Below are 15,464 nucleotides of genomic sequence, written 5' to 3'. Positions count from 1 at the left end.
TGGCTTGACCTTGCTGAGGAGTCTTAGCTGGTAAAAGCTCGCCTTCACTACTGCACTGATCTGTTTCTCGAATTGCATACTTTGGTCAAAAATAACACCCATGTTACGCACGGTAGGCGCAAACTGAGAGGACCAAAACTTAGAGAACTGCTGGGTGAGTACGGGCTAAACAGGATGTACTCAGTCTTTTCTTCATTCAGATGAAGGAAGTTCTGAGAAAGCCACTGTTTAACATCCTGAAGGCAGTTATGGAGAGGGTCCAATGCAGAGCTATCACTCAGAATCACAGGAAGATAGATCTGGAGGTCGTCAGCATAAAAATGAAATTGAACTTTGTGATTGGAAATGAGTTGACCAAGTGGCAGCATATAGAGAGAAAACAGAATGGGACCAAGAATAGATCCCTGAGGCACACCAGATGACAGAGGAGCAACCAATGAAGAATGATCATTAAGTACAACTGAGAAAGTTCTGTTAGTGAGGTATGATGAAAACCAATTAAGCACTGCACCCTGCAGACCGACAACATGCTGAAGACGAGAGATGAGGATGGCATGATCCACGGTGTCAAATGCAGCAGTCAGGTCTAGTAAGACCTTAACCACAGAGCTTTTTCCGTCCAGGGCTCCGAGGATGTCATTGTGGACCCTCAATAATGCTGATTCAGTGCTATGTCTCGACCTGAAGCCAGACTAAAATATATCACCAATGTATCAAATATATCAACAACCTTTTCCATCAACTTTGACAGAAATGACAGGTTAGATATAGGGCGAAAGTTGGATAGTGTGGAGGGATCAAGATTGGGTTTCTTGAGCAGCGGTCTAACAATAGCGTGTTTGAAAGCAGCGGGAACAGTACCCATGCTAAAACAGCTGTTTATGAAAGAGACAAGGATGGGACCTATGGTGTCAACAGCCTCCTTTAGAATCCTGGCAGGAACAGCATCTAGAGGGCAGGTGGTGGGCTTCAACTCGTGGACAGCTTTTTTGAGGTCCACCAAAGTAAAAAGTGTATGTCTTAAATATGGCATAGAATGAAAAAGTGTATGTCTTAAATATGGCATAGAATGAAATGTTTGAAGTACAGCCACTTTTTCCAGTACAGCTTCATCTTCACCCATCTTGGGAAACCATCCAAACTAAAGAAGGGCCAAACCTGAAACAGAAACATCATGGTCTTTAGCTACTTGTATTTGGAAACCCAAGCTTGTTTTGCACAGCTTTGTATCTTTCTTATCTGTTCATCTAAGCGCTTTACCTTCAAATGTGTTCTATGTTTGTTTCATTTGTAATGATTAGTAAGGTTCCTCTAAAAAAAATATCATTTCTCTAGAAATGGTTAAATGAGCTCATTCAATATATGCTCCTTATGGAGCTTTAGGCTGGTTTTTATTATCTATGTTTTAGTAGACTTGTATCAGAATGTATTTATCAGTTGAGACTTCAAAGCACTTGCAAAAATCACATTTATATTTTTATCATAGCCAGCATTAAACTGCACACATCAGTGAGCCTTGGACGTCATTGCACCATTTTTGGAAGATACTAACCACTGCATATACAGTAGACAGCACCTCACTTACCATCATTCACTTACCTCACACCCAGGTGCCTGGTCAGCACAGTTTGACTTTTGACAAGCTTGACAGGTGTTAAATAGTATTTGTTGTTTATTTAGTTGGCAGGTAAAAAGAAAGTTACGTTTATAGTATTTAGCAGATGTCTTTATCCAGACTTTTCCTTTGAAGTCTCTATTAATACTGTATATATATCCTGATAATGATTTACTAAATCACTAGTACTGAGACTACTATCTTCCTAAAACTCAGGTGAAGAGGTAACGTTTTAAGAGGTATTTTAACTCATTTGGGAAGAAATAAATCTTTAGACATTATTTTAAAGATTCTCTGCAGCCTGACTTGTGGATTCTTACTGATTAAATCTAAAAATAATTAAACAAAAATCTAATTTTAGACCACAATTTTAAATAAGAATTACACTTATAGAAATATTTAATTTGCAAAAGCAATATGCCATCTAAATGAAGATAAGCGACAAGCAGAAGATGTCTTATTTGGACCAATTTGCAGTGGCTTCTCTACTTTTCACTGAAAAGCAATACACCCTGATAATTAAAGATTATTAAAAAATGTAAGGATGGAGCAAATGATAACTTAAAACTTAAACTTAAATTACCTTTTTAAATAAGCCATTTAAGAACTTTGTGCTTCACTTTAACCTATAATCTATGATGTGATTTCACACTCGTTAACAAACAACAGACTTATGTCAGACTTGTGTTGGGGTCCAGTAAAAGGCCAGACTTGAAGATAGCTAGAAAGACATCTTGATGCATCTTGAGAACATCTTCCATGAAAGAAACTGCTCTAAGCCTGGCATAGAGAGAGATTTACTGGTGAATAACCAAAGCTTCTGTTTGCTGTTAAATGTTTTTTTAGAATCTAGGGTGTAGGTCTGAATACTTGTGTAAATAATGTCAGTGTAAGTGCCTTGTTTTTCAATCATTTCATTTGTTATGTCTTAGTAAAATTTGCTGACAAATTGTAAGGAAGCTCCTAGCTGTGCAGTGAATCATCTCTGTTTAGAGAGAACAGTTACTGCAAATCAGCATGAAGGTAGTTGCAAGATTCACTCTTGAGATCACTTAGTAGCTCCTTTCTGGTGTGAAAGAAAAACCTGTATCAGGTAGGTAAAAAGAGCAAAAGAGGTTAATCAGTTGTTCAAACTGCTAAGCTGTGTGTGCTGTGAAGTGCTTGGAGACATAAAAAGCTGAAATGTAAAGGCAGCTGTAGCCAATAATTAATAGTTGATGTAAGCAATCTTCACACCTATTCTGGAGGTGTAGAAAGTTGACCCAGGGTAAATGGTTCAAACCAAACTAACCAAGAGAGTAAATACCTGTTAAAAACAAGTGCTGAAAAAAGATGTACTGTTTAATGGAGAGACAGATGACAACTTCAATTTTCAAATTAAAACAATGGGCTTTTGTTTATAGACTAATATTTATAATATTAAATTCATATCAGCACATTAGTACTGAGAATGTATTTTACTTAAGTGCACAACAAAAAAGTGCACAACTATTTTCTTTATTTTCTTTTATTTTGATGTTGATTGGTTTGTTGTGACTTTTCAGTAAATTTTTTTGTGATGTTCAGAGTTGATCTGATTTTTGTTTTCTATTTTTGATTGAAACTTATGTTGAGAATCATACAGTAAATTTTGATGTCTGTTCTGCTATTGTTTGAAGCATTTTTTTTGTGCATGGTGTGTTTAAGACTCATTCGCTGTTAATTGCTGTGATATTGTTGGTGCAATTTAAGTGTATTAGTAATATATCACATTTGTAATATAATATTAAATGAAATTTGTGAACTAGATTTGTTAAAGTTGGATATGACATCACAAATATTAGTTTATTTTGGTCTTTCTTGCTATAAAAGCTTTCCTAATAAACACAATTAGATTTAAAAAGGTTCAAGAGCCCAACTACAGCAAGCAGTGATCACCATTATTCTTTCTTTTGGCTTTTCCCATTAGGGGTCACCAGAGCAGATCATCCGTATTCGTGATCCACATGTTTGTGGTTCACACATTCACATGGCTGCCCTTCCTAACACAACCCTCCCCATTTATCCAAGCTTGGGCTGTGCACTAAGAGTGCATTGGCATGTGCAACCCTAATGGCTGGGTTATTTATCACCATTATGGTGACTTTAAATAAAAGTACAACACCTAAAGAGCTTTTGTACACATATGACAGAAATAAAGTCACACTGGTTAGTAATATATGAAGCTGGTAATGCTGTTTTGGGGGGTTTGTCTAATCATTCTCTGCTAAGATCATAAGAGATTTAATGTTGGTTTTTCTTTCTTTAGTTGATTTCATCTTTAGCTTTGGCTGTAAGTTGTGTTTCTCCTCTTGTTTCTCTTTCCTTCAGTGATTCAGCTTGTTCACAGGAGTTCAGCACTAAAGATCAATTCCTTATCTAATCAGTTAATTCAATATGTCACTAACTTCATTACTGCTTTAGTGTTATTTCAACACTGTAGTGTGGACATATAAGTGCTCTTTTAAAACTGAGGATTTTGCTGTGGGATTAATGAGGTTAAATGTGGCGGTTTATTGGAGATTAATGTATGTGTTAGTTGGGCTCATGAACCTTGACATTTTAAAATTAGTGTTTAAAAAAACTTTTATAAAAGAAAAGAACAGATCTTCAAACAGTTTAGTAAATATTCACAACAAACCAAATAACCACATTAAGGTACCTAATTTCTCTGCTATGGCGAGCATCCAGCTTATTCAGTGTGTAAAGTGTGGCATGTTTAGTCAGTCTTTCTCCGTTGCTAGCGATAATTTTATCTGTGAGAAGTATAAGATAGTTTGCTCTTTGATGGAGAAGATCTTGATTTTGGTTTTAAGGAGAGCTACATCATCTAGAGACATATAACTGTCTTGTGTTGTCTTTCACTGTCCTGTTGTTAAATGTGCAAAGACAACACAAGACAGTGCAAGACAACACAAGACAGTTATATGTCTCTAGATGATGTAGCTCCCCTTAAAACCAAAATGATAAATGATAAAAATGATTAAAAAAAATTAGCACAGTGTGTGAAGCTAAAACGCGAACCGAAACCGTGACTTTAAATCCGAGGAATTGGCGAAACTGCGGACCTGAATTAATTAGACGGAGAATACCGAGTGCCGAGAAGGGTCGGAAAACGCCGAGTGACGCGGAAGAAAAACTCGCATGGCAGGTGCACGCACACGGATTCAGAATGCAGTGAAATTTGGAAATGCGATGAGAGGGAAAACGCATCAGCAAATGGTCACCTCAGGGACACTGATGGTATGAAGAAGTCTCTATCTAAAGACTAATTGCCACTAAATTTTGTGTTATTTTATTTTAATAATGTGCAATACGGAGAATAGTTGTGTATTGGTTAATATCTAAATGTACGGTACATAGTTTGTGTTCTTAAAGAAATACAAAGTGCGGACATACCACTTGTTTGTTTAAATAGTATACCTAGAATATTAATGCTCTGCTTAAATAACGGCTGAAACAAGCTAGTATGCAAATGAAGAGTTTGTTTGACATCGAGGCAGTTTATATGGGACGATCTCTGTTTATGTTAGGTTTGTTTACCGATAAGTGAATGCCTATCTTTATTAGCATTATTTTATTCATTTTATTTTGCTTTGTTTCCTTTTGTTTTGTGTTTCCTTCTTAAGGTTGTCAACCTAATTCACTCTACTTGAGCTGAATTGAACAATCTCTGTAAGCCTGTACAAACTACCAAATACAAGAGCTAAAAAGTGATTTGGAGTTGTTCCTGTGTCCCCTGTTGTTGATTAATGCTCTTTTCGAGTTAGAAGCAGATACTGATGTGTAAAATTCCCACATAACTCGACAGTTGACAACCAAATGTGTAGCGGCGAAGACGAAAAGATCAACGGCTTAGAAAAGTCCAAAGACAAAGTGCTGCTGACACATAGGAGTTAAGTGAATCACATATAAAGCAAAATGGCTGAAGAAGCATTAGGGAAAACAGTTGAGCAACTGAAAAGAGAGAGAACTTCTGTAAAAGGCAGCTTCACCAAGCAAGCCAACTTCCTCTGTAGAGAAGCACATAGACTGATAGAATCAGAGCTCAAGGAAGAATTCAGAAGGCTTTCTTTTGAAGCGAGAAGAGTTTTTGAAAGCAATGATGATTATAAGGCTGGATTATTGGCAGAGATTGAAGCCGACCAAGAAGATGGCGCACTAGCACTACTTTCGGTGCAGCAGGAAGCTGACCTGAAGAAAACTGTGGAGGACTGTAACGCAAGGTATAACGAAGTCAGTGAAATAGTGCAAGATAATCTCTGGAAAAGATACGGGCAGGATGAAGTGTTGGCCGCAGTTTCTGAAGGAGAGAAGGCCTGCGATCGCACAACTTCCATACCTGTCGATGGTGTTGGCTACGATAGCTACGAAATGCAACTGGAGCTCTTGATGCGACTGGTGAAAGAAGCAGTAGGAGCTTTCTCAAACTGGGAAAGATGGGCTCCCACAACTGAAAGAAAGGCTCTAGAGGGTCGTGTACGAAAACTGAAAGAGCGTAGTAACGAGCTTGAAGCGAAAAGCTGAATTTGTCTGGGCACGAAGAGCTGCTGAGGATGCACGAGCACCAGAAATTAGTATGAGGGAAAAACTGGATGCAGGAGCACACGCAGCACAGATCATGCCAGTGGTCAGAATTAAACCAACAAGTTTACCGACGTTTAGTGGCAATAGAAGAGATTTCTATCGCTGGAAAAGGGACTGGGGAAGTCTCCAAAAGCAAGGTGAACCCACCGGGTCAGCTGAGGTTAAAAAGATCCAGCTGGTGGACAGCATTGATGAGAAGATCGCTAAGGAGCTCGACTATCTTCCTATAACAGTGCTGCTGACATATTCAGGGTGTTAGAGAACCGGTATGGTAACAAAGTAACAATTGCCATGGAGATTGTCGATGAGGTGGAAAAAATCCCTGCAGTGAAGGGAAATCAACCAAGAAGGGTTGTAGAATTAATTCAAATGGTAGAAAAAGCCCTGGCAGATCTCACGGATCTCGGAAACGTTGGTGCCATAAAAAATCCGCTTGTAATAAAATCCATTGAGAGCAAGTTACCAGACTTTGTGAAAAGAGACTGGCTTGTTTACATGACAGATCCTGCAAATGGCATAACACCAGAGAACCATTTCGATGCACTATTAAAGTTTCTAAAGAAACAAGAAGAAATTCTTGAAAGGCTTGAGCAATTGAAAATATCAGAAAGAGCAGAAAAGCCAGAAAGAAGGAACTACGCTTTCACCAAAACGACAAAGAAGGCTTCTGTAGAGGACGGGTGCATCGTATGTGGATCAGAGAAACATAAGGGCAAGATTTTCTTCTGTAAAAAATTCAAAGAACTAAAACTAGCAGAGAAGTCGTCAATTGTGAGAAGACTGGGAGCATGCAAAAGATGTTTAGGGTGTCACGAGAATGAGGACGGGTGTAGAAATAGCTATCTGTGCAGGAACAAAGGTTGCAAAAGAGGATCCTCCTCAGACCACCATTATTTCCTTTGTCCAAAAGGTGAATTCAAGAGTGGGAGTGAGGGGAAATATGTGATTGAAGATAGTAAGAAAGAGAATAGACTGACAGATGAGCAGGAAGAATTCTTGGCCGAACTCTCTCCAGAACTGGCGGCGAAGTGCAAAAGAGCATTCACTAACAAAACTAAGATGGTAAACTGCTCCGAGAAATGCCAGAAAGGATTATTGGGTGAAAGTGGACTGAAAGAGCTACCTGTTATAATGATGCTGATGGAGGTAACCACAAATGCAGGACAGAAAATTGGTGCTTTAATCGACCTGGCATCAGACACTAATTACATCACCCATGAAGCTGCTGACAGGCTCAAGCTGAGAGGTGAGAAAATTACCCTGGTGGTTCATGGAGTTGGCAAGATGGCCACTAGAGTAAAAACAAAAAGGTACCTTCTCAGGATTAGAGTCAAAACTCCCAAAGGGACAGAGAAAGCTCACCAGTTGGTTTGCTACGGTTTGGAGGAGATTGCCAAGGTCCACAGAAGCGTAAGTCCAGAACAACTTAAAGAATTCTTTCCGGAGGTAAACCTGGTAGAATTGAAAAGACCTGAAAAAATTGATCTTCTTATCAGCCATCGCGAAGGAAGACTCGCACCACAAAGATTGAATATCGTGGGAGATCTAGTCCTGTGGGACAGCCCGTTAGGAAAAACAGTTGCTGGAGCACACCCTGGCCTGTTTGAGATGGTGGATATAGCAGCGTATGAGTCCAAGACGCATTTTGCTCGGTCCATGAGGACAGCTGCAGTCAAGTATGAGGAAGTTCTCGAGAAAACAGACGCTCCTTGTAAAATGATCCGAGGGAGTATAGATCTTGGTGTTGAGACAAAAATTTCACTGGCAAGTAATCGAGAGTTTCTTGAGTGGTGGAAGTGGGAGAGTATTGGAGCAGCCTGCGAACCAAAGTGTGGAGGTTGCCGCTGTGGAAACTGTCAACCTGGAGGGAAGGAGATGACCTTGGCAGAAGAGAAGGAACTCGAGATCATAAGGGAAGGCCTCACTTATGTTAAGAAGGATTCCCACAGCAGGTCTCCACACTGGGATACAAAGTATCCATGGATTCAGGACCCAATTACCCTTCCATACAACAGAAGTGGAGTGGAAGCTGTTTTCTTGAGAACAGAGAAACAACTCAGAATGGTGCCTGAGTGGCAGGGCATTTATGCAGCTCAAGTACATGACATGGTGGAAAGGGGGGCAGCAAAAAAGCTTACCAAGGAAGAGACTGATAGTTGGAAAGGGGCTGTTTGGTATGTAAGCCACCTGGTCACCCCAAATCCCCACTCAACTAACTACTCCGGTGCGGCTTGTCTGGAATAGTAGCCAAAAATTCAAAGGACTGAGCATGAATGATCTCCTGCTAAAGGGACCTGATGTACTCAACCCAATCAGGGCAGTCCTGATTAGGTTCAGAAAGGGAGTCTTTGCTGCTCTTGGAGATATAAAAAAGATGTATAACTCTGTGTGGCTGGAGGAGCGTGAAGTGCACCTTCACAGATTCCTCTGGAGAGACACTAATGAAGAAGAGATAGGCGATGCGCTATTACAAGGGTCAACATCGGAGACCGCCCTGCTGGATGCATTGCTCAGTTAGCTATGCATGAGACGGCAAGACTAACCAAGTTTGCTCATTTAAAGGAGGAGCGCAGGGTCCTTGAGGAAGACAGTTATGTGGATGACATCCTTACATCCCACAATGACCAGGAGAGACTGAGTGAGATAATAAATGGACTTGAGGAGATTCTAGCAGCTGGTGGATTTGCACTCAAGCCTTGGGTTTGGTCGGGGCAAAGTGGGAGGCAAGAAGCTGGTGCACAAACTTGTAATCCAGAGGGCTCTGTCTCTCAAGGTAAAACAATCATGCTCCCAAACCAGCTAAGGGACGAAGACAACAAGGCTTTAGGAACAGGATACTTGGTAGAGGAGGACAAGCTCTATATCATGGCTTCCATTAACTTCTCAAAAAGAAAGAAAAAAAATGAGAATGGGCCACGACCTCCTTAGAAGTGAAGTGAGACTGAAAACACCCAACCCTTTAACCAGAAGACATCTGCTAAGCCAAGTTGCTGGGCTCTATGATCCAATTGGTCTTGTCACACCTGCCAAACAAAAGGGTGCAATTCTTGTCAGGAAAGCATTTCAGGAAGCAGGAGGTGGTAGTTTAACCCAACAGACTTGGGACAAGGAACTTTCCACGAATCTCAGGAGGAAGCCATCAAACTGTTTGAGGAGTATGTGCAGCTTAGTGAACTTAAATTTCACAGAAGCCTCACACCAGTTGGCTGGCAAGGAAAACCCTGGGGGATTACATTTTCCGATGGCAGTGACAAATCTTATGGGGCTGTGTTGTACTTAAGGTGGAACACGGATCAACAGATAGAAGTCAGGCTAGTCGAGTCCAAGGCCAAATTAACGCCATTAGACCAAAAGGGAGATGCTGTGAAAGCAGAGATCTGTGCTGCTGTGTTTGCTGTACGTCTCAGAAGGTATTTTGAGAAGCATGGCGGATGGAAGTTGAGCGCTGGTTCCACCTGGTAGACAGTCAGACTGTACTGGGGCCATTCAACGCGATAGTTATGGCTATCAGACATTCTTCGCGAATAGAATTGGGAAATCCAAAAATCTGGGCAAGTAAATGACTGGTGGTGGATCCCAGGGGATGTTAATATAGCAGACATTATCACAAGGGGTGGGACACCTGAAAATCTTTGTGAAGAGTCTGAATGGCAGAAAGGACCACAATTTCTTCGGCTTCCAGTGGAGGAATGGCCAATGAAATCAGCTGCTGAGGTTGCCGCTGATGCTAGAGAAAGGGTCAGTAAGCTTCAGAGGAAGACATTTTCAGCAGTTTTGACAAGAGCTCAAACAAAAAAGGAACTGAGAGAGGCGGAAAAAGAAAGACTTGAAGACTACTTACCTAGAGGGACACCTAGTGACTTAGTTGTTAAAAAGCTAGTAAATGTGGAAAAATTTAGTAACCTAGGCAAATTAGTCAGAGTCATCGGCTGGGTGTGGCATGGTATAAAGAAATGGTTAAGATGTAGGAGCCAAAACCCGAAGAATGGAAAACGAATTGATGCAGAAAAATGGGACCAAACAGGCTGTGCTGACTGTAAGAGAGCAAGAGGATGCACTAAGAGGGCTCTTTCTGGCAGTTCAGAGGGGTGTGACTTTTCCCGACACTACTCTTAGCAGGCTGGTTGTATACAGAGAAGACTCAGGACTCTTGGTCTGTGGCGGCAGAATCCAGATCTTTAATAAAGAAAGGGTTGCAGTCCCAATTCTTCCTTACAATGCATGGGTGTCCACGTTAATAGCTCTTGAAGCCCACAATGCAAATCATGAAGAGGTGGCAGGAACACTTCTCAGAATGAGGAAAAAAGCATGGGTGATTAAGGGTAGGAGATTAGCTAAAAGATAGTTGACAGCTGTGTGATATGTAGGAAGGCAAGGGGGAAAAGATGCCAACAGATCATGGGTGACCTTCCTCATGAAAGAGCAGGGCCAGCTGCGCCCTTCGAATTCACAACTTTGGACCTGTTTGGCCCTTACGAAGTGAAGGATGAGGTGAGGAAAAGAGTACGGCTCAAAGTCTGGGGGATTGTATACTGCTGCATGGCGTCCAGGGCTATACACACTGACGTTGTGAGTGACCAGTCTGCTGAGAGTTTCCTACTAGCCTACCAGAGATTCACAGCTCTGAGGGGTCACCCAAGAAAATTATGGTCCGACCCAGGTTCAAATTTCGTTGGAGCTAAGCCTGCTCTCACAGAACTCTACAAGTTCCTAGATAAGGTACAGAAATCTGAGCTGGAAGGAGAGGCTGCTAAGCATGGGACTGAATGGTATTGGAAGATCCACCCTGCAAGTTCCCCCCATAGGAATGGTGCAGCAGAGGCTGCTGTTCGTGTAGTAAAGCGGGCCCTTCGCAATCTGGGAGGTGATGGTATTTTCACATGGGGGGAATTCCAAACATTCCTCTACATGGCAGCCAACTTGGCCAATGAGAGGCCTATTGATGCAAGAACTCAAAGTAGAGAGGACTGCGTTGAATATGTCACTCCGAATTCTCTCTTGTTGGGAAGGTCAGGACCAAGGGGAGACCCAGGTGACTTTGATTTCGTAGGCTATCCCTACAAAAGACTAAAAATCATTCAAGGAGAAGTAAACAAATTTTGGAAGGAATGGAGTCAATTAGCAGGTCCAAATTTGTTTATAAGGAGCAAGTGGCACACAAAGGAACGGAATGTTGCTATAGGTGACCAAAACGCAATAAGAAGTCAGTACAAGTTGGCCAGGGTGGTCAAAGTCAATGCTGATCATAAAGGTGTTGTCAGAGATGTGGACGTTAGAGTCTTTTCAAGCTACCCCGTCTCAAGTGTGAAACCTAATCATGTGAAAATCTCAGGAAAGAAAATGAGCAAGATCCCTGCAACCATTCTTCATAGAGATGTGAGACGGTTAGTCATCCTGATTCCTGTAGAAGAACAATCAGGAGAACAAAGAGAAGAGTGAATGTGTGATCTACTTGGGTTTAAAAAACCAGTAGCTCAAGTGGGAGGTGTGAAGCTAAGACGCGAACCGAAACCGTGACTTTAAATCCGAGGAATTGGCGAAACTGCGGACCTGAATTAATTAGACGGAGAATACCGAGTGCCGAGAAGGGTCGGAAAACGCCGAGTGACGCGGAAGAAAAACTCGCATGGCAGGTGCACGCACACGGATTCAGAATGCAGTGAAATTTGGAAATGCGATGAGAGGGAAAACGCATCAGCAAATGGTCACCTCAGGGACACTGATGGTATGAAGAAGTCTCTATCTAAAGACTAATTGCCACTAAATTTTGTGTTATTTTATTTTAATAATGTGCAATACGGAGAATAGTTGTGTATTGGTTAATATCTAAATGTACGGTACATAGTTTGTGTTCTTAAAGAAATACAAAGTGCGGACATACCACTTGTTTGTTTAAATAGAATACCTAGTATATTAATGCTCTGCTTAAATAACGGCTGAAACAAGCTAGTATGCAAATGAAGAGTTTGTTTGACATCGAGGCAGTTTATATGGGACGATCTCTGTTTATGTTAGGTTTGTTTACCGATAAGTGAATGCCTATCTTTATTAGCATTATTTTATTCATTTTATTTTGCTTTGTTTCCTTTTGTTTTGTGTTTCCTTCTTCAAGGTTGTCAACCTAATTCACTCTGCTTGAGCTGAATTGAACAATCTCTGTAAGCCTGTACAAACTACCAAATACAAGAGCTAAAAAGTGATTTGGAGTTGTTCCCTGTGTCCCCTGTTGTTGATTAATGCTCTTTTCGAGTTAGAAGCAGATACTGATGTGTAAAATTCCCACATAACTCGACACAGTGGTATAAAGATAACCTTAAAACAGACCACTCGGAAATTAGAACGTAAATGGCATCAAAACATCTTGACGGTATATCAAAAAGCATGGAAGGAGAGCCTCCCAAATAATTGAAAATCTCTTAGTGGTGCTGATCAGCATATTTTTCCACCCTCATAGAAAATAACCAGCATAATAGTAGATTTTTATTCAGAACGGTAGCAAAATTAACAGAAAATAAAAGCACTGCGCTAACGTGCAAACCATCAGTAGGTGGTAATGATTTCATGTACTTAAAAATAAAAAAAATAAATCGAGACAAATAATAAAAATCAAACTATTTTATAAATAATCCTGTAGACAGCAGTTTAATTATAACAGACAATCCAAAGTTTTACTATTCAAGAGAATGACTTCATTTCATTTATTTTCTCATCAAAATCATCAACATGCATTCTCTATCCCTTGCCTACAAGTTTCTTCAAACAGATAATTCCAGAGGTAATTTAACCTGTTTTAAAATTGATAAACTTCCATTCAATTAGCACTGGTTGTGTAGCTAAATCCTTCAAACTGCCAGTTATCAACCCCCTAATTAGGAAACCTGACCTTAACCCTGTCAGCTGTCCAACTACAGACCAATATCAAACCACCCCTTTATCTTTTATTTTAGAAAAGGTTGTAGCACAGCAGTTATGCTCACATCTATATATATGCTGCCTCTTGGTGAAATTATTCATAAACATCGCTTCCATTGCTATGCTGATGACACACAGCTGTATATTTCAGCAAAGCCAGATAAGAGAGATCAGCTTAACAATGTTGAGGAGTGTGTAAAGGACATTAGACAGTGGATGCTTGATAACTTCCTTCTGCTCATCTCAGATAAGACGGAAGTACTTTTACTAGGACCACATGCAGCTAAAAGCAAACTTTCCAATTACGTAGCATCTCTGGATGGTGTTTCTGTTTCAGTGTGTACAGCAATCAAAAACCTTGGTGTGATTATGGACCCTAGTGTTTAGTTTGAGGCGCACATGAATAATATCACCAGGATCGCCTTCTTTCACCTTAGAAATATTGCTAAAATTAAAAATATGATCTTACAGGATGCAGAAAAACACATTTATGCTTTTGTTACATTTAGATTAGACTACTGTAATGCTTTACTGTCGGGGTGTTTGAGTAAGTGCATAGATAAGCTTCAGTTAGTTCAGAATGCAGCAGCAAGAGTCCTCACTAGATCTAGAAAATAAGACCACATCACCCCTGTTTTAATCAGTCTACACTGCTCCCAATCAAATCTCACATTTAATTTAACATTTAATTTAACTTTGTTCACTAAAACTGCCAGACACAGGAACAGTTTCTTTCCCCAAGCAATCACCCTCACTAACAACTGACCATAATTATATTCCCTGCTTCACTTCTATGGGTACTGCACAGAACTGTCAGTCATCACATTATCTGTATATGTTGCACACACTATAGCTGCTATATATTGTACAAAGTTTTATAGTAAACTCTCTCCTCATACCTGGCACACAATACTGTCATTTGCACTACCATGCACTCCCACACTTTATGTACATCACTGATCTGTATTCCTATTTATTACCCACACTGTCTATACTGTCTCACATTGTCTATATTGTCTGTATTGTCTTGTATAGTCTGTTTTTGTCTTGTCGTGTCTGTTTTGTCATGTATAGGTTTTTATTTATGTCTGTACTTTTCAGAGTAACAAACAGCTGGAACCAAATTCCTTGTGTGTGTCAACACACTTGGCCAATAAACCTGATTCTGATTCTGATTCTGACATTGATTATAAAATACTACTACTGACGCATAAAGCACTTAACGGTCACACGCCGCAGTGAACCTGAGTGAACTACTTATGATCCTCCATGCCTACTTAGATTAAAAGGTGCAGGCTATTTGTTGGTACCTCAAATAATGAAGACTACAGCAGGGGCAGATATTTCTCTTATAAAGTCCCAGAGTTATGGAACAGCCTTCCAATCAGTGTTTGGGAGTCAGACACAGTCTGTTCATGTCAAGGCTAAAAACGTATTTATTTAGTGGAGGGATCATGGATATAAATTGTTCTGTGAACTGGAATATTTGTATGCTGTCGTCTCCTCACTCTCACATGTTCGGTGGGTCAGGTGGGTCGTCTCTTATCCCAGAGATCCCTCATGTCTGTGTTACCTTCTGGTTCACCCTTTTAGCTATGCTGCCATAGCGAGTCTTGCCAGAGTCCCCAACCGCACAGTGACATTAACTTTCATACAACAATAAAGACACATTATAATCCATATCCTTCTCTTCCTGTCACCCTCTTTTCTCTCTCTCAGTCGAGTTAAACATGCTCCTGAGGTTCCAGTGACCACTGTTCCTGTCCCTCTTCCCTCCTATGATCTTCCCACTCCGTACAGGCCTGCCTCTGGGTAGTGTTCTCTGCCACTCTGTGCAGCTGGGGATGGTTTCTTATCAGCGCCCTGGGGTTTCATGAAATTCCGGAGTAAGAACAGGAGCTTTGAGGATTGATTTGGACTGTAGTTTATGTTAACAGTCTGATACTTTATCTCAGGACTACAGTTTGCTTCTAATCACCATCACTGCACCCCGCAACATCGTATAACTGCTATAAATGGACATTCGGTGCAACCCAGATGAGGATGGGTTCCCTCTTGAGTCTGGTTCCTCTCAAGGTTTCTTCCTTATGCCATCTCGGGGAGTTTTTCTTTGCCACAGTCACCACCGGCTCGCTCACCAGGGACAAACTTACTTATAAAGAACATATTCACTTTTAATCACCACATTATCTGTGTAAAGCTGCTTTAAGACAATTTTCATTGTTAAATGCGCTATACAAATAAAAATGAATTAAATTGAATTAAATTGAATTTGAAGGGGATTTTACTGCTTTAATGAAAAAAAAGAATGTGGGCATTTTCTACAGCAGTT

General features: G+C 40.5%; 1 protein-coding gene across 3 annotated transcripts; it reads left to right on the top strand.

Annotated features, from left to right (window-relative positions):
- The first annotated feature begins 10,564 nt into the window (after window positions 1-10,564).
- On the top strand, window positions 10,565-15,044 carry LOC124378202. 3 transcript variants are annotated; one of them, XM_046837750.1, is made up of 3 exons: window positions 10,565-11,945; window positions 12,333-12,378; window positions 14,852-15,044. In XM_046837750.1, exon 1 carries the CDS (start codon window positions 10,619-10,621, stop codon window positions 11,657-11,659), a length of 1,041 nt encoding a protein of 346 aa, XP_046693706.1. In that variant the 5' UTR covers window positions 10,565-10,618; the 3' UTR covers window positions 11,660-11,945; window positions 12,333-12,378; window positions 14,852-15,044. The 3 variants fall into 3 exon arrangements, with proteins under 3 accessions (XP_046693706.1, XP_046693705.1, XP_046693704.1); XM_046837749.1 differs by lacking the exon at window positions 12,333-12,378; XM_046837748.1 differs by lacking the exon at window positions 14,852-15,044 and having other exon boundaries at window positions 12,333-13,140.
- The last annotated feature ends 420 nt before the right edge of the window (window positions 15,045-15,464 follow it).

This window comes from Silurus meridionalis, chromosome 24 (assembly GCF_014805685.1).
Source record: "Silurus meridionalis isolate SWU-2019-XX chromosome 24, ASM1480568v1, whole genome shotgun sequence".
NCBI lineage: Eukaryota > Metazoa > Chordata > Actinopteri > Siluriformes > Siluridae > Silurus > Silurus meridionalis.
Note: the sequence above shows the minus strand (reverse complement) of the source record. Positions and strands in the feature narration are given on the sequence as shown.

What these genes read in the sequence shown, in the direction of transcription:
- LOC124378202 (XM_046837749.1), top strand. Translation starts at nt 10,619, where the DNA reads ATGGGTGACCTTCCTCATGAAAGAGCAGGGCCAGCTGCGCCCTTCGAA.